This window comes from Bubalus bubalis, chromosome 1, assembly GCF_019923935.1.
Source record: "Bubalus bubalis isolate 160015118507 breed Murrah chromosome 1, NDDB_SH_1, whole genome shotgun sequence".
NCBI lineage: Eukaryota > Metazoa > Chordata > Mammalia > Artiodactyla > Bovidae > Bubalus > Bubalus bubalis.
In genome coordinates, this window is record NC_059157.1 from 175,513,788 (window position 1) to 175,531,638 (window position 17,851).

At 36.7% G+C, this 17,851-nt stretch overlaps 2 protein-coding genes and 1 long non-coding RNA gene across 13 annotated transcripts in view; 2 read left to right on the plus strand and 1 right to left on the minus strand.

Annotated features, from left to right (window-relative positions):
- CEP70 (centrosomal protein 70) overlaps positions 1–7,226 on the plus strand; it is an 83,512-nt gene extending 76,286 nt beyond the window's left edge. For 6 of the 8 annotated variants that reach the window (XM_044946670.2, XM_044946648.2, XM_044946671.2 and 3 more), the window contains one exon: positions 7,069–7,226. In XM_044946670.2, the coding sequence (XP_044802605.2) occupies positions 7,069–7,226 (158 nt within the window). Of the gene's footprint in view, positions 1–495; positions 2,701–7,068 lie in introns of those variants that run through there. The other 2 variants (XM_025291003.3, XM_044946675.2) reach the window with 2 other exon arrangements.
- ESYT3 (extended synaptotagmin 3) overlaps positions 1–17,851 on the minus strand; it is an 87,251-nt gene that overhangs the window by 20,881 nt on the left and 48,519 nt on the right. For 3 of the 4 annotated variants that reach the window (XM_044946634.2, XM_044946643.2, XM_006069981.4), the window contains 3 exons: positions 14,647–14,752; positions 13,789–13,838; positions 12,030–13,463 (listed from right to left, as the gene is read on the minus strand). In XM_044946634.2, coding sequence (XP_044802569.2) covers positions 13,427–13,463; positions 13,789–13,838; positions 14,647–14,752 — 193 coding nt within the window. In that variant the 3' untranslated portion in view covers positions 12,030–13,426. Of the gene's footprint in view, positions 1–12,029; positions 13,464–13,788; positions 13,839–14,646; positions 14,753–17,851 lie in introns of those variants that run through there. The other variant, XM_044946636.2, reaches the window with a different exon arrangement.
- On the plus strand, positions 7,270–8,422 carry LOC123334730. The gene is made up of 2 exons (XR_006552804.2): positions 7,270–7,572; positions 7,870–8,422. It is a non-coding gene; the product is annotated as an uncharacterized LOC123334730 (long non-coding RNA).

A 17,851-nucleotide genomic window follows, 5' to 3' on the forward strand; every position in this document is an offset into this window, starting at 1 on the left:
TAATTTCCTCAGATGATGAGAAATAATATAACATCTGTAGTAAAGGAGATGTAAACATCTGTAGAAAGGAGAAGAATTTATAAGTTTGTGGAAGGGAAGAGATACATTTACACTCTTGGTCAGATTGAGGGCTTTAAGGGGAAAAAAATAGGAATCATAGCCAAAATAAAAACCCACATCTTTTACTTTAAGTGTGATTTATGGCTATAAAAATATTATGATTATGATTATGGCTATAAAAATAATTAATCTTACCATTAAGAACACTTTTTAGGGAATTCCTGGTGGTCCACTGGCTAGGACTATGTGTGTTCACTGTTGAGAGTGTAGGTTCATCCTCCGTAGAGGAACTAAGATTCCCTAAACCCAACAAAACAAAATCACTTTTTAAAAATGTTACAGTGATTTATTTACTTCATTAATTCACTATGATTAATGAATTTTTTTTGTGTGTAGCTCATTTGAAGTTGAAAGTTTTTGTTTTGTTTTTTAAAGAATGACTCTGACATAGGAAATTAAATTAGAAGAGGAGATAAGGTTTGGTAGAAGATAAAGCAATGAGTAAGTTAAAATTTGGTAAGAAGATGAGTAAATGAAAGGCACATCTGACTGGAGTATATAGCCTAGTTGAACATAAATTTTGTGGCCAATTTTATGTAGACTGGAAGCAACGGAGACAGTGAATGTACTTTATTCATGCTCATACATTTGAAAAGATCATGGCAAGGGAAGACGTAATTGGAAAGTTTAACTTGAGATATGAAAATGTAGAAATGTATTTATTGCCTTGTATCTTAAAAAGCTTTGTTTCCTGCAATATGATTTTACTTGCTTTGAGATAGCGATTAACAGTGTTTCTTGTCATTAACAAACATTTTACTAGGTGTGCTATTAACACTTATTTCATAATCCTTGTATAGAAACTTCTTCTCAGATATAATACTCAACATGGTTCATGTGGGATCATTTGCTTCAATATACATTGTTCATGTGCTGTTCGGTCACAGTTGAAATTCTGGAGTAAATATTAACATTTCAGAAATTAAATCTGTTTTGGTAAACATGACTATTTTTATTATTACTAGATGCGAGGTGGCTTAGTGATAAAGAATCCACCTGTTAGTGCTGGAGACGTGGGTTTGATCCCTGGGTCAGAAAGATCCCCTGGAGAAGGAAATGGCACCCCACTCCAGTATTCTTGCCTGGGAAATCCCATGGACAGAGGAGCCTGGAGGGCTACAGTCCATGGGGTCGCAGAGTCAGACACAACTTAGCAACTAAACAACAAACAACAACAACAGATGTCATATTACACATCTAGAACTACAGAGTGGATTACTGAATATCAGGTATGGAGAAGGACTTTCTTTTTTCTCATGTAAGTGGTGTGTTTAGTTGAGAAAATTCTCATCTCAACCAAGATCCTTCTCTGTGAGGTTTATTTATAAGGCAGATTTCTCTTCTAGGGAGAAAACAGGTGTGATTTTAGAATGCGGGTCATGGAATAACTTGATCTTTGTACCTTATTTACTGCAGTATAATTCTCAGCTGTAGATTTGCTCGTATTCTTTTCCTTTCTTATATCATCTGTGTTCCGACAGAAGAGATCCCTAAGTCCTTAGATGGAGGCCCAGGAAAGAGAAAGGGCCTCTCCTAGGGATTTCACCATGTAAGCTCACCCATATATTAGAAAGAGGCAGTAACATAATGTTATAAATATGGTGAGTAGTATCTGTTGTTAAGAGCACACTGCTAATGAGATTAATATCAGAGTCAGAAGATGCTTTTGTAGGTAGCTTTTACAAACAAATGTCCTGTGAATCAGTGATACACTTTTAGAGAAAAATTTCATGTGCTTGAAAGCACTAGTGATGTTGCCTTTGTGTTTGAGGTTTGCCTTTGCCCAGAGTTATCATTTCATCTGAGCCTAACACTGGATGAAGCTACTGTTTTATTATTGTTTTTCTGTTACAGAAATTGATGACTTGGATGCCATTGTACCTGCAGTAAGGAAATTAAAAATACTTTCATACTGAAAACAAATCATTTTTACTGTGTAAATTGCATTCTTAACATCCTAAGTATTTTGTAGGATTGATCTTATTCTGAGACATGGGTTATAAAATGTATTTACCTCAAAATTTACCCCCTTCTTTCTATTGAGGCCTCCATCTGTATAGTTTTTATTGACTTTGAGATTCTTTTATAGAAAACAATTGCTAAGTTTAATTAATAAATTAACTTTAGATGCTTGAATAATTCTTAAGCAGTTCTTGAGTACTTAAAATTTAAGATTGTTTTAAAGTACAGTGTGTGAATAAGAGAGAAACTCAGGGAGAGATAATGCGAGTACTAGAAAGGTTGCATTTAAGTTCAGAGTTTACTGACCTTTATGGTTCTAGGAACAAGGAATGCCAATGTCTGTCTTTAGTCCAGCCAGCAGGAAGCTATTGCTTTCCTGGCAAGGAAATGGCACATTGTATTAAGATACCCCTCATGACACCTGTACTTTCAGAGCAGAAGGAACAAAAGGAAGAAGGAAAAAAAATTTTCCTATGAGGGTAGAAAAGAATTATGAGGTAAAATAGATGAGTAGGTGTAAGTCTCTCATTTAAAAAGTGTCTTTTTTACTATCTTCATGTGATGTACCTTTTATAAGGGCATGAAATCTTAAATAAAATTTTGTAAAGAATTTCCAAATGTAAGTGTTCTCAGTGACTTATTTGTATTCCTCATAATGAGTCATATTCTCTTACTAGTCTGAGCCTTCCTTGGGCAACTGGTTCACCCTTGCTGCATTTTTTGTAAGAGTAGCTTTCTTGCCACTTTCTACATATTCTCTGTTCTCGGTATTCATTCTGATTTTCTTAAAGGATAACTGTTCTGCTTCACATCTGTGAGTACAGGTCACTTTGGGTTGCTGCTGCTCCCTTACTCCCTACCCCGACTTTTATAACTTCTCAGTTATTCTTGTTCATTGTCATATAGAATATTGTAAAGATTTCCAGGAAGCAGCATAGTGGAATGCAGAGAATAAATGTCAAAATATAAGCACCTAGATCCTTAGTGTGGTGACCATAGGGATTAGAAGTTAAGGTAATATCTTAGGTTTTTTTAGATTTAAATTCTTTGTTTTGTTTGCCTGCAATTACATTTCTTAACACTAGCCCGCAATTTGTGAAAGAACTTGTGTCTTTGAGGGTTGAGTAGAAAAAGTATTTGGATATTCAGTAGTATAAATGCTCTTAGTTAATTAGATTACTCCAAGAAATTGTTGTGAACCAGTTTGGAAATCCAGTGACTTTTGAAAGGAAGAAATATAATTTTTTTTAATTGCAGCATAGTTGATTTACAATTGTTAGTTTCTGGTGTAAAATGATTCAGTTTTATGTGTGTGTGTGTGTGTATGCACACATTCTGTTTCATATTCTTTCCCATTATGGTTTATTATGGTAGCTCAGATGGTAAAGAATCTGCCTGCAATGTGGGAGACCTGGGTTTGATCTCTGGATTGGGAGGATTCCCTGGAGGAGGGCATGGCAACCCACTCCAGTATTCTTGCCTGGAGAATCCACCAGGACAAAGAAGCCTGGAAGACTACAATTCATGGGGTTGCAAAGAGTTGGACGTGAGTGTTTACAATTATAATAGTTTATTTTATTGTAAAAGTTTATGTAATTTACAGTTACAATAGTTGATTTACAGTTGTGTTAGTTTCTGGTATAGCAAAATGATTCAGTTTTATGTGTGTGTGTGTGCATGTGTATACACACATTCTTTTTCATATTCTTTTCCATTATGGTTTACTATAGGACACCAAATATAGTTTCTGTGCTATACAGTAGGACCTTGTGTATCTGTTTTATATATAGTAGTTTGTATCTGCTAATCCCAAACTCTTAGTTATCCTTTCCCTACTCCCATTTCCCTCTGGTAACCATGAGTTTGTTTTCTGTATCTGTAAGTCTGTTTCATAAGCAAGTTATTTATGTCAATTTTAGAGTTCACATACAAGTGATATCATACGGTATTTGTCTTTCTTTTTCTGACTTACTTCACTTAGTATGATAGTCTCTAGGTCTCTCCATGTTGCTACAAATGGCATTATTTAATTCTTTTTTATGGCTGAGCAATATTCCATTGTATATATGTACCACATCTCTATGTGTTCCTCTGTTGGTGGGCATTTAGGTTGCTTCCATGTCTTGGCTATTATAAATAGTGCTGAATATAGATAAATATTTATTTATATTTAAATAAATAAATGAATAAATTTATTATAATATAAATTTATTTATTTATAATATATCTAAATTATAAATAGTATGAACATTGGGATGCATGTATCATTTTGAATTATCATTTTCTCTTTATGTATATGCCCAGGAGTGGACTTGCTGGATCATATGGCAACTCTAATCTTAGTTTTTTAAGGAATCCCTATGCCGTTTTCCATAGCGGCTGCACCAGTTTACATTCCCACCAACAGTGCAGGGAGTTCCCTTTTCTCCACATCCTCTCCAGCATTTGTTATTTGTAGACTTTTTAATGATGGCCATTCTGACTGGTGTGAGGTGGTACCTGACTGTAGTTTTGATTTGCATATAAGAAGTATAATTTAAAAATTACTTTGTCTGAATTTTGTCAGCTAGTTCAAGACAGCTTGTGGTTAACTCTTAGTTTAAAACAGGAGTTTTAAAACTCTTCCTCAAAGGCCAAGGTGTTTTTCTGAGGGCCACTGAGAGGGATGGTGCCACTACTAGGAAGAACATTAGGCCCTCTCTATCTGGTCTACTTTTATCCTGGCAGTTCTACTTTTATCCAGTTGTAATTATTTAAAATATAAGTACTGCAACCATTGCTTGGCTCTTGATTTTTTACCATTTTATGGATGTATAATTGACCTATAATAAATTGTGTATAAAGTATTGTTGTTGTTCAGTCGCTCAGTCATGTCTGACTCTTTGCAACCTCATGGACTGTAGCATGCCAGGCTTCCCTGTCCTTCACTGTCTTCCAGAGTTTGCACAGATTCATGTCCATTGAGTTGGTGATGCCATCCAACCATCTCATCCTCTGTTGTCCCCTTCTCCTCCTGCCTTCAATCTTTCCCAGCATCAGGGTCTTTTCCAATACGTCAGCTCTTCGTATCAGATGGCCAAAGTATTGGAGGTTCAGCTTCAGCATTAATCCTTCAATGAATATTCAGAGTTGATTTCCTTCAGGATTGACTGGTTTGATCTCCTTGCAGTCCAAGGGACTGTCAGGAGTTTTCTCCAACATGACAGTTCAAAAGTATCAATTCTTTAGTGCTCAACCTTCTTTATAGTCCAACTCGCATCCATACATAGCTACTGGAAAAAGCATAGCTTTGACTAGACGGACCTTTGTCAGCAAAGCAATATCTCTGCTTTTTAATATGCTGTCTAGGTTTGTCATAACTTTTCTTCTAAGGAGCAAGCGTCTTTTATTTTCATGGCTGCAGTGATTTTAGAGCCCAAGAAATAAAATCTGTCACTGTTACAATCTGATAAATCCTGATATACATATACATCTGTGAAACCATCAAAATAATATACCTATTGTTCCAAGAGTTATTTCTTTGCCCTTCATGACCCATCCCTATTCCTATCCCTAGGCAATAGCTGATCTGCTTTCCATCACTATAGACTAGTTTGCATGTGACAGGATTTTATATAAATGGAATCATACCATATGTTCTCATTTTGTCTGGCTTCTTCCACTCAGCATAATTAATTTGTGATTTTTTTGCATGTTGTTGCATTGATTAACTGTCCATTCCTTTTTATTGCTGTGTAGTATTCCATTGTATGAAGATACCACAATTTGTCTATCCATTCATCTGTTGATGGAAATTTAGGTTATTTCCAGTGTTTGACTACTACAAATTTCGTAGTAGTGTTCATGTCTTCATATGGACATATACCTGATATTCATTGACTTGAAAACTGTCCTATTTTTGTTTCAGTGATACAGGTGGAAGTGTAAATTTGCTTTCTGCTCGTCCTGGTTAAAAGTAAAGTGTCTAAAAACATGTAATGTTTCTTATGTTGTCTTTTTTTTTTTTTTAAAGTTGCATGGTACTGTAGTCAGAGAACATGGTCTTTTGGTATTGGATCTTTGGAATTCATTGAGATTTTCTTTATGACTTTATTGTGATGAATTTCCACATATTCCACATGTGCTTTAAAAAGTCTAATCTCTAATATATGTAGTGTTATTAATATACTGTTTAAATCAACTTCATTTCTATCATTTTTTTTTGTCTACTTGGTTTATGGAAAATTCTGAAATCCCTGAATTTGTCAAATTTTGTTTTTTCATAAGTACTTTAAAAAGTACTTATGGCCTGTTTTATAAGTACTTATAAATTCATAGTCAATAATATCTTCTTGATTAATATCTCTTCATTGCTTATACATGCTTTTACCTTGAATGTAGTTTTGTCATTTTAGTTAATAGTTGCTGGATATTCTTTTCCTTTTTTTCTTATTTTACGAATCTCTTTTTATATGTTATAAAATATAACACATATGCTAAGTATGGTAAAAACCATAAATTTCAAGTATAATAAATGATTATAAAGTGAACACCCATGCAACATCCAAGAAATACAACATCACCAGCACTCCAAAAGGCCTTCTCCACACACCATATGTGTCTTCCCCAAAGAGATAATCATTAGCTTGGCTTATGTTAATCATTTACTTGTTTTTTCTTTTTTTTTAAAATAGTTTTGCCAGTCTTGTGTGTATGCCTAAACCAAGATAGTTGAGTTTTGCCAGTTTTGAGCTTTATAAAAATAGGATCATGCTGTATGTTCTTAATTCTTTTGTTCAACATCATGTTTGTACTATTCATCTATATTGTTTTATGTAGGTCCAGGTCATTTGTTTTCATTGGTGTCTAGTATTCTTCTATGAATGTTCCATAATCCATTTGTTTGTTGTTCTAGGGATTGGCATTTGGGTTGCTTCCAGTTCTTGGCTATTGTGAGCTACTGCTGTGAACATTCTTGTACATGTATCCTTGTTCACTTGTGTGCAGGTTTTCTAGAATCTAAGAGGCAAAATTGCTGGGTCCTAGAGGAAAACACCAGAGAAGGCAATGGCAACCCACTCCAGTACTCTTGCCTGGAAAATCCATGGACGGAGGAGCCTGGTAGGCTGCAGTCCATGGGGTTGCTAGGAGTCGGACACGATTGAGCGACTTCACTTTCACTTTTCACTTTCATGCATTGGAGAAGGAAATGGCAACCCATTCCAGTGTTCTTGCCTGGAGAATCCCAGGGATGGGTGAGCCTGGTGGGCTGCCGTCTGGGGTCGCACAGAGTTGGACACGACTGAAGTGACTTAGCAGCAGCAGCAGAAGACACATCTAATGATGTGAATGGATCCTCTGGGGTTGTATAGTGTGTGACTTTGATAGATTATATGTATTTTAACTTTAGAAGAAAATGCCAAACTGTTTCCAGAGTAGTTGTACCAACTTATATTCCCACCATTAATGTATGAAGCATCCCCAGTTTTCCATATTTGACCAACTTTTTTGGTAAGTCAATTTTTTTTTTTTTTTTGCCAGGATAATATGTAGAGCTCTTAGTGTGACTTTAATGTTTATTTTCCTGATTACTAATGAAGTTAAACATCTTTTCCTTTGTTTTTTTTTTAGTTTGTAGTTTATTTTTGAAGTGCTTGTATGTGTTTTGGTGTTTTTTTCTGTTGGACAGTCTGTCTTCCTATTGATTTGTAAGAGTTATTTACATATTCTAGACATAAACCATTTGATGGTTTACACATGTTGTGAACGCCTTCTTCCATTCTGTTTCCTCTTTCCATTTTCCTCTAGGATTCTTTCCTCGGCAGTAAAGAATCCTCCTGCAAAGCAGGAGGCCCCGGTTCAATTCCTGAGTTAGGAAGATCCATGGGAGAAGGGATAGGCTACCGTTTTCATGAACTGAAGAACTTAATTTTAATATAGAGAATATAGTTAAAGATGTAGAGATTTATAGTCAGTTCTCTTAGTGTCTTACGAAATCTTTCTCTAGTCACAAACTGTAAAGTTACTCTTCTGTGTTATCTTACAGCTGTATAGTTTTGCCTTTCACACTTAGTCTAATATACCTGGAGGTTTTTTTTTTTTTTTTAATGTGGTATAAATAAAGGACTATTACCTTTTCTGTCATGGATACTCAGTTGTTTCAGCACTGTTTATTGAAAAATCTATTATTTCCCCTCTGCTTATAGTGTTTACTTCTGTCATACATTGAATATCTGTTTGTGAATGGGTCTGTTACTGGACTCTCTTCTATTCTTTTGGTCCATTTATCTCCCCCTCACTAGTATCCCACTGTCTTCATTATTTTAACTTTAAAATAAATTTTGGTATCCCACCCTTTGTATTTCCATGTGTACTGAGTCTGATTATTAAATTATACACACAGACACACACTACATATTGAGATTTTTATTGAACTTTCATTAAACATAGGATCAGTGGGGAAAATCAGAATCTATAATGTTGGATCTTCAAACTCCTACTGTAGCATAGCTTTCCACTTGGTTAGGTTTATTTTAACATTCTGTAATAAAGTTTCATAATTTTCCTATAGGGATTATTGCCAGATACATTCATAGTATTTGATCTTTATGCATTTATTTATAAGTTGTCTTTTTAAAATTTCACTTTCCAGCTGTTTCAGAAATAGAGAACTATAATTGATTTTTAAATATTTACTTTATATTCAACATTCTTGCTGGAAACTCTGATTAACTCTAGCAGTATATCTTTAGATTATTTTGGATTTTCATACTTATGATCATATCATCTGCATATAACAACAGTTTTGGTCAGATATACCTGTTTTTCCTTACCCAACTACATAGGCCACAATATAGGGCTGAGTAGAAGTGGTGATAGGAATCAACCCTTTCTTGTTGCAGATTTCAAAAGGAAATCTTTTAATGCTTCACCGTTAAGCATGATGTTGAGCTTCCCTGGTAGCTCGGCTGGTAAAAAGAATCCTCCTGCAAAGCAGGAGGCCCTGGTTCAATTCCTGGGTTAGGAAGATTCATGGGAGAAGGGATAGGCTACCCACTCCAGTATATTTGGGCTCCCCTGGTGGCCCAGATGGTAAAGAATCTGCCTGCAGTGTTGGACACCTCAGTTCGATCCCTGGATTGGGAAGATCCCTGGAGACAGGAATGGATACCCATCCCCGTAATCTGGTCTGGAGAATTCCACGGACAGAGGAGCCTGGCAGGTTACAGACCATGGGGTCCCAAAGAGTCGGACATGACTGAACAACTTTCACTTGGTACCATTACTATAAACAGAAGTCTAAACTACCCTTGGGTTTGTCATTTTCATCCTTTTACTTTCAACACTTCTGTGTGTTTGGAGAGAACCTCTTGTAAATAGCATATAGCTGTACTTTTAATTTTCACGGAATTTGACATTATAAGTTTTAATAGTGCCTTTACTATGATTGTGGCTCAGCTGGTAAAGAATCTGCCTGCAATGTGGGAGATCTGGGTTCAGTCCCTAGGTTGGGAAGATCCCCTGGAGAAGGGAGTGGCTACCTACTTCCAGTATTCTGGCCTAGAGAATTCCATGGACCATATAGTCCATGGGTCACAAAGAGTTGGACACGACTGAGTGACTTTCACTTCACTTACTATGATTACAAGTATATTTAGAAGTCTTTTGCCTATCTTTTGTTTTTTTTTTAAATATTTTTCTATGCTACTTTTTTCTTCTTTCCTATTTTTTTGGAGCAGTGTTGAATTTTTATTCTTCACTACTGATTTGGAAGTTTTATATTTCAACTCTATTGATTTTTCTATTGTCACTCTATATTATTGGTTATCTTAAAAATTTTAATACACACTTAAGTCAAGGTCAGGTCAGAAGACAAAAACTACATTGCACAGGTATCCTAACAGGAAACATTTAAAATAAGAATTGCTGACTAGTAAAAGTAGTGAACTGCTAAAAGGAGACAAAAGAGGACTCTAAGGAGTATGCAGTAGTGACTTGGGAAAGCAGATACCACCCCCAGGGGTAAAGGAGAGTGAACAAGAAACGAACTTAAGAGTGCCTTCCCACGAGGCTGGTATTTAAACCTCTGAGTAGAGGTCTGGCTGCCACAGGAACAGGCAACCCACTTGTGGCAAATAAACTTGCCAGAGGGTGTTGGATGGTGCTAAACCATGAAGACTGTGTTTATGGTTGCAGGGCCCAAGGGCATGAGCCAAGAGTAAACTGTGGCGGGTGCTTAGGTAACAGAGAACAGCCTCACACGACAGTCAGCTAGCTGCCATGGATAAGGGCACTTCAGTAAAGGAAGAAAAGCCCCTTCTTCCCACTCTGGCCTTGCAGTGTCTCTGCAGTGTCCTCAATTGATAAGCCTAACATCAAGACCCCTGGCAGAGGGGAGGAGGCTGTGTTATTTCTAATATCAAAGCAGGGCCAAGATGGGTTGATTTGGAGCTGAAAGGTAACTAGTAACTGCCACATACAAAGCTATATTTTAAAATATAAAACTCCTTAGTGCTAAGTGCTAAGTCGCTTCAGTCGTGTCCGACTCTGTGTGACCCCATAGACGGCAGCCCACTAGGCTCCCCCATCCCTGGGATTCTCCAGGCAAGAACACTGGAGTGGGTTGCCATTTCCTTCTCCAATGCATGAAAGTGAAAAGTGAAAGTGAAGTCGCTCAGTCATGTCCGACTCCTAGCGACCCCATGGACTGCAGCCTACCAGGCTCCTCTGTCCATGGGATTTTCCAGGCAAGAGTACTGGAGTGGGGTGCAAAACCCCTTAGCTTCTTAAATAAGGACTTGAATACTTTTAACATTCCTCTGAACCAGCTTCAAGGCTCTTAGATGTCAGTACTAGCCCAGTTTTGCAGACATTTTAGGTTGCTTGCTTGCTTGTTTAAAACAGTCAAGACTTACTTAGGTTTACCTTACTCTCTGTTGTTTTCCACAAGCCACTCCTGCCTTATGTTACATTTTGTTTCTTGCTGAAATACATCCAGTGGCCATTTTTCAATTTGGTATTCCCATGTGCTTCATACTAAAAAAAAAATTTTTTTTTTTTTTTTGCCTGTGAGCTTCCTTTTAGTGGGAATTATCTGCTGTGGTGGTTCCACATGTGTCCTAGATGGGAATCACAACCCTAGGGGCAATTTTGTGGTTGCCCCAGTCAGGGCTTGACATGGTTCCAGGTTCTAAACCCAACTTCACATTAGTTTCAAGGTTTCCAAACTAAGTCAGTTGTGTGTAACTTCAGACTCCATGTTCCCGATAGGAAAGAGTAGTTGATTATTTCCACCCATTGCTGACAGCCAGTTCCTTGTCCTCATTCTCAGCCAAGGTGTTTTGTGAAGACAAAACTTTCCAGGCTCCATGTCCCTTACATAGTAGCTTTACCTTTTATCCGGTGCGCTAAAATTCTGGTTCTCTTCAAAACACCCTCTTCAGTTCCTATATGCTACTTTAGATTTTCTCTTTGAACTATCATTGGAACTTAACCTGTGTTACTTTTTAGTCATTCATGTTTAAAATCATGCTTAAAATTTATGGTTTAATTAGGTTTTCTGTGTGTTTGGACTAGAGGAAGCATAGGTTTTCACTTGTCTGCTTTGTCTGCCATTTTGCTCAAGTAGTTGTTTTAGGGTTGCTAATATTCAGGAAATGATATATGATACATTCCATTTATTCCTCTGGTACTTTATCGTTTCAAGGAACTTGTCTGTTTAGTGAACATTACAATGCTGCTGTGAGGTAGATAGGACAGGCATCAATTGTCCTATTTTATAATGAGAACTTGTCACTCAAAACAGCAAAAACAAATTTTATTACACATCTGCCATGTACTTAGCATGGATGTACTAAGTCTTGTACTTAGTCTTGGATGATGGGGGTAAAAACTCAAGTAACTTGAGGTTAATTAGAAAGTAAACAGAAGCATCAAATACCAAACACAATACAGATAGTTTCTTAGCATATGACTTTAGTAGATATTTAATAAACATTTTTTTAAATTAAAGGTTACAAGGTAGGGAATTGTTAAAATGAAAAATGTAGAATGTTGATAGTAGATGCCGTAGGTTGGGGGAGAGGCCCTGTCAGTGTGCACTGGCTCAATGGAGGAGGTGGGTTTGACACAGGCCTCTTAAGAGGTGAGTAGGATTAGTAGGCAGGATATATTTGGACAGTTCTGGAACAGAGCATCTGCACATGAATAAGGCAGCCAAAAACTGGAGACCTGATTGTGTTCAGTCTAAAACACAAGGAGTGGGCTTGAATTTTGTAGAAAACAGGAAAGAGATCATTTATAAGTGAGAGTAACCTGACAGAAACTTTGTTTTAAGATGTTACCATTCTTTAGAAAAGCTGCAGTGAGAGCAGTGGTGGGGGAGGAAGCAAGGGCAGGGGGTGCTGCCTGAGCCGACAAGTGACAAGAAGACTTGACAGCAGCTCTAGGAACATGAGAAACGACAAGAATATTTGGTTTTATAAAGTCTGAAATGCAAAAGAGGCACTTGTTTAAATATACAGTTTACATAATTGGTTTTTAATGTTGTGTAGGTGAATCAGCCCTCAGAAAAGTGGAACAGAATTCCCAAACCTATCTAAGAGAGATACGGAAAGCCCCTGTTCTCTCTGGCACTCCAGTCTCCAGTGCTCTGCTATGGGAATGCAGACAGACCTGGGCTTGAAACTCTGTTTGCATTTTCTTAATAGAAATAATGCCACATGCTGGAGTTTGATCCCAGGCTATCCCACACTGAAGTACTTAACTCAAGGTATATAGGTATATCACTAACATGGTTGTCATCAGGAAAGTATGTTTTAGTTTCACAGTAGATACAGGAACAAACCTCCAGAGAAGTACCAAAGGTGGCAGCCAGTAGAGCTTAGGTAGAGTTAGCTCTCAGAACTTTTGGGTGGGTCACTTTTTAGTCCCATAAAAAACCTTCCTCCCTGCGTCAGTCCCTGCCCAGGAGTACTGACAGCTGCTCCACAAATGGACCTCCCCCATCTTCTGTCTAAGACAGGACGCCTGGTGTAGACATGCACGTCCTAGGTCAGAGAAAATGCACCACTGAGGTTCTGATCATTTGTTAGGCACAAATACTCCACTTCTTTTTGGATTTAAACAATTAAACCCAACCAAGAAAGAGTAGTTCTTGCTTTTACATGTGTTTACCGCTGCATAATACTATCCAGTCATGCAGTTATACTGCACACAAGAATGTGTGTATGTGTATATATACACATATGTATGTGTATATATATATATACACTCACACATATGTGTATTTTCAAATTGCTATCGTGATTTAAATAACAATATACATATGTACATATTTAAAAAATAAAGATGTTGTTGTTCATCATCAACTTCTAGGCTGTCCATCTGGAGTCAGCTCATACCTGTAAGACAGTTGGATTTGGACTTGTGTTAGTATTGCGAGTGTGCTGTGGCAATATCAGGACAAGTGGCCTAGTCTGTCCTACTTGGGCCTGTGGGACCAGCAGAACTCATCTCTGTAAGTTGACCAGCCAGGGTTAAGACTAGAGCTTACAGCGGTTCTTTAGGTAAATGAAGTCTGTAAGCATTAAAGCCTTAAGTAAAAGTGATAATGTCCCCCTCAATAAGATATTGAAGAGGGAAGAACTTTGAAAAGAGAATATGGGCAACCACCTGTAATAAATTGAGTAGCAGATTTAATGTGATAAAATTAAACCACTCACTTACCACTGTGAGAAGCCCTTAATCAGATCTTCTTTTGATAAGTCAATCAGTACCTAAACAAGCACAAATTATCAGTTCTTGTCCTCAAAACTGCATTAAATGGAAACATATTGGGATAAATGAAACTGATCCTAAAAAGGGCCTCCTTCAGTTTTGAGCAATAGTTCTTTTTCCTTTGACTTTCAATATATAGAACCTCTCCAGAAGGCCAGTACTGACACCAACCTCAGTGTCCTAGGAAAAGGTGAACTGCTATTTGCAGTTGTACCTCAGGAATTTACTTAACGAATGTTTTAGAGAAAACAGCTTGCCTTTACTTACAAACTGATTCAGAATTTTAAGCAAGACACTATAGTTTTCTCAACAATAAAAATGGGAATATCATCACCTACTTCACAGAGTGGGCTTTAAAGAATGAGCATAAGATAATGTTTAAAATACAACAACTACAGAGTATACAAATACCATTCTTTTTTGTCTCTCCTTCCTGAGGATTATATTTACTTTTACATTCACCACAAAAGTCTTGACATAATGAGAAGATCCAAGCTTCACACAATGCTGTACTTGTGAAAACAATACTTAATATCATAGTAGAGGTTCAAATACTTTTGTAGTGATGAACTTGGATATTCTTGAGTTTCTTAAAATAGGGTTTATTAATTTATATACTTTAGTTTTAAGAGTATTTTTTAAAAGGCACAAAACAAAAAACCTCCCAGTGAGGTTGTATCTTCCTTAAAGTCAGTTCTGATAACAAACTGATGATCGCATCAAAATTTCAGCAAGGATGTGTTCCACCTGTGAACTCCAGGTAGCCACCAGGAGGGAAAGAGTACCAAGATCCCCTTTTGTACTTACCTTTCCCAGTTCCTTCCTTCTGTGTGAACCAAGTGGTCTACTGTTTTTCACTGCGACATCTAGTGACCTCTTCTGTACTTCATCCATGGAAACAAAAAATTCAAATCTGTAAGGAGCAGAAAGTCAGAAATGAGATTTATATATTTTAATTATTTTCATTGAAAATCTCTAGTGTTTCATCCATTTTCCTACCTTTAAAACAGAAGATACAGACTGTCTACTGTTCTAGATACTATCAAGAATCTAGAGCAGTATTAGGTTACAGCAAATACTTGCTGCATCATTATCATAGATAATCACTGTCCTGTTACAAAACCTGGAAGTGTCAAGAGGCCATTTACCCCTTTTGAGAACTTCTTTGGACTACTGTGCTTTGGGGTTGCTTCTTTCTTTCTCTGACTCTACTCTGGTTATCACTCTGTTCAGCTGTCCCTTCTCTCTCTGCCTGCTCATAGTACCACCTCAGTCCCTTTTTGTTTTTTCTGACCAACTAAGGGCTAGGTTGCTGAATAATTAGTTTTGCTGAAATTGCATGGAAAAAAGTGTCCTTTTCCCACTTGTGCCTGTGGAGTAAGGCAGAGGAATCTTAGTATACAAGCTTTGTCACATACTCACAAGAGGCCTCTGGACTCCTTCAGGATTAAAAAAAAAAAAATCTTTAAATTTTTTTAAATTGAGTGAAGATTCTTTAAATTCAATAGTGCTTTACACTTTTCAGAAGTTTGACATTCATGATTTAATATAATCCTATAATATCTCTTAATTTTTTAAATTGAGATATATATGACATAGCATTATTAGTTTTATGTGTCTAATAATGATGTGATTTGTATATGTTATAAAATGATCAGTCTAAGTAACATCACCACATATAGTTACAAAAAATTTTTTTTCTTGTGATGAGAACTTTTAAGATCTATTCTCCTCGCTACTTTCAAATATGTAATACAGTATTATTAACTATAGTCACCATGCTATACATTATATCCCCATGAATTACTCACTTAATAGCTGGAAATTAGTACCTATTGACCCCTGTCATCTATTTCACACACACCCTAATCTCCACCTCTGGCAACCACCAATCTCTATATCTATGAGCTTGGGTTTTTTTGTTTGGTTGGTTTTTTGGTATTTTTAGGTTCCACATATAAGTGAGATCATAAGTATCTTTTTCAAACTTATTTAACTTAGTAGAATGCCCTCAAGGTCTATCCATGTTGAAAATGGCAAGATTTCTTTTTTTATGGAGTCGCGAAGAGTCAGACACGACTGAGCGACTTCACTTTCACTTTTCACTTTCATGCATTGGAGAAGGAAATGGCAACCCACTCCAGTGTTCTTGCCTGGAGAATCCCAGGGACGGGGGAGCCGGGTGGGCTGCCGTCTATGGGGTCACACAGAGTCGGACACGACTGAAGTGACTTAGCAGCAGCAGGTTGTTTCCATGTCTTGGCTATTGTAAGTAATGCCACAGTGAATACAGGTGTGCATATATCATTTTGAATTACCGTTGTTTTAATAAATACACAGAAGTAGAATTGCCTGGTAGTATGGTAGTACTGTTTTTTTTATTTTTTTTGAGGATCCTCCATACTGTTTTCCATAGCTGCCCCAATTTACATTCCCACCAACAGTGCCCAAGGGTTCCCTTTTCTCCATATCCTTACCAACACTTGCTATTTTTTTATAATAACCATTCTCACAGATATGAGGTGATATCTCATTGTGGTTTTGATTTGCATTTCCCTAGTGACTAATGATGTTGAATATCTTTTCATGTACCTACTAACCATCCATATTTCTTCTTCAGAATAATGTCTATTCAGAGCCTCGGCTCATTTTTAATCAGATTTTTTTTTTGCTGTAGAGTTCTGTGAGTTTTAATATAGATTTTGGATATTGACTGCTTATCATATATGATCTACAAGTGTTTTTTCCAATTTGGTAGGTTGTCTTTTTATTTTGTTGGTTTCCTTTGCTGTGTAGAAGCATTTTAATGTGGTCTCAAGTTGCCTCACTTGTTTAGTTTTGCTTTAGTTGCCTTTGGTTTTGGTGTCTAATCCAAAAAATCATCACCGAGACTGATGTCAGTGAGTTTAACTCACCTAAGTTTTCTTCTACGAGTTTCATAGTTTCAGCTCTTACATTCAAGTCTGTAGTCCATTTTAATTTTTGTGTACAGTGTAAGATAGTGGTTGAATTTTATTCATTTGCATGTGGCTGTCCAGTTTTCCCAACACTACTTGTTGAAGAGACTGTGCTTCCCCCATTATACATTCTTGTCTCCTTTGTCATAAGTTAATTGGCCATATATGTGTGCGTTTATTTCTGGGCTCTCTATTCTGTACCATTGATGTCTCTTTATGCCAGTACCATACTGTTTTGATTATTATAACTTTGTAATATAGTTTGATGCCTGGAGACATCAGGGAGTATGATGCCTCCAGCTTTGTTCACCTTTCTCAAAATTGCTTTGACTCTTTTGTGGTTCTATGCAAATTTTAGGATTTTCTATTTCTGTGAAAAATGCCATTAGAAGTTTGATTGCATTGAATCTATAGATTGCTTTGTATAGTATGGACATTTTAACATTATTCTTCCAATTCATAAGCATAATATATCTTTCCATTTGTTTGTGTTGTCTTTGATTTCTTCCATCAATGTCTTAGTTTTCAGAGTACAGGGTCTCTTACCTCCTTGGTTAGATTTACTCCTAGATATTTTATTCTTTTTGGTGCAGTTGTGAATGGTTTTCTTAATTTCTCTGATACTTTGTTGTTAGTGTATAGAAATGCAGTGGATTTCTGTTTATTAGGTTTGTATCCTGCAGTTTTACTGAATTCATTATAATAGATTTCTGGTGGCATCTTTAGGATTTTCTTTAGAAAGCACCATGTCATCTTCAAACAGTGACGGTTTTATTTCTTCCTTTTTTTTTTCCCTTCTTGTCTGATTGCTATGGCTAGACTTTCCAATACTGTGTTGAATAAACCTGGTGAGAGTACTGGTCTTGTAAAGTGGGTCTGCAAGTGTTTCCTCGTCTATATTTTGGAAGAGTTTGGGAAGGAATGGTATTAATTCTTCGAATATTTGGTAGAGTTCACTAGTGAAGCTGTGTGGTCCCTGGACCTGTTTGTTGGGTGATTTTTGATTACTGATTTAAACTTCTTCCTAGTAATCAGTCTGTTTACATTTTCTGTTT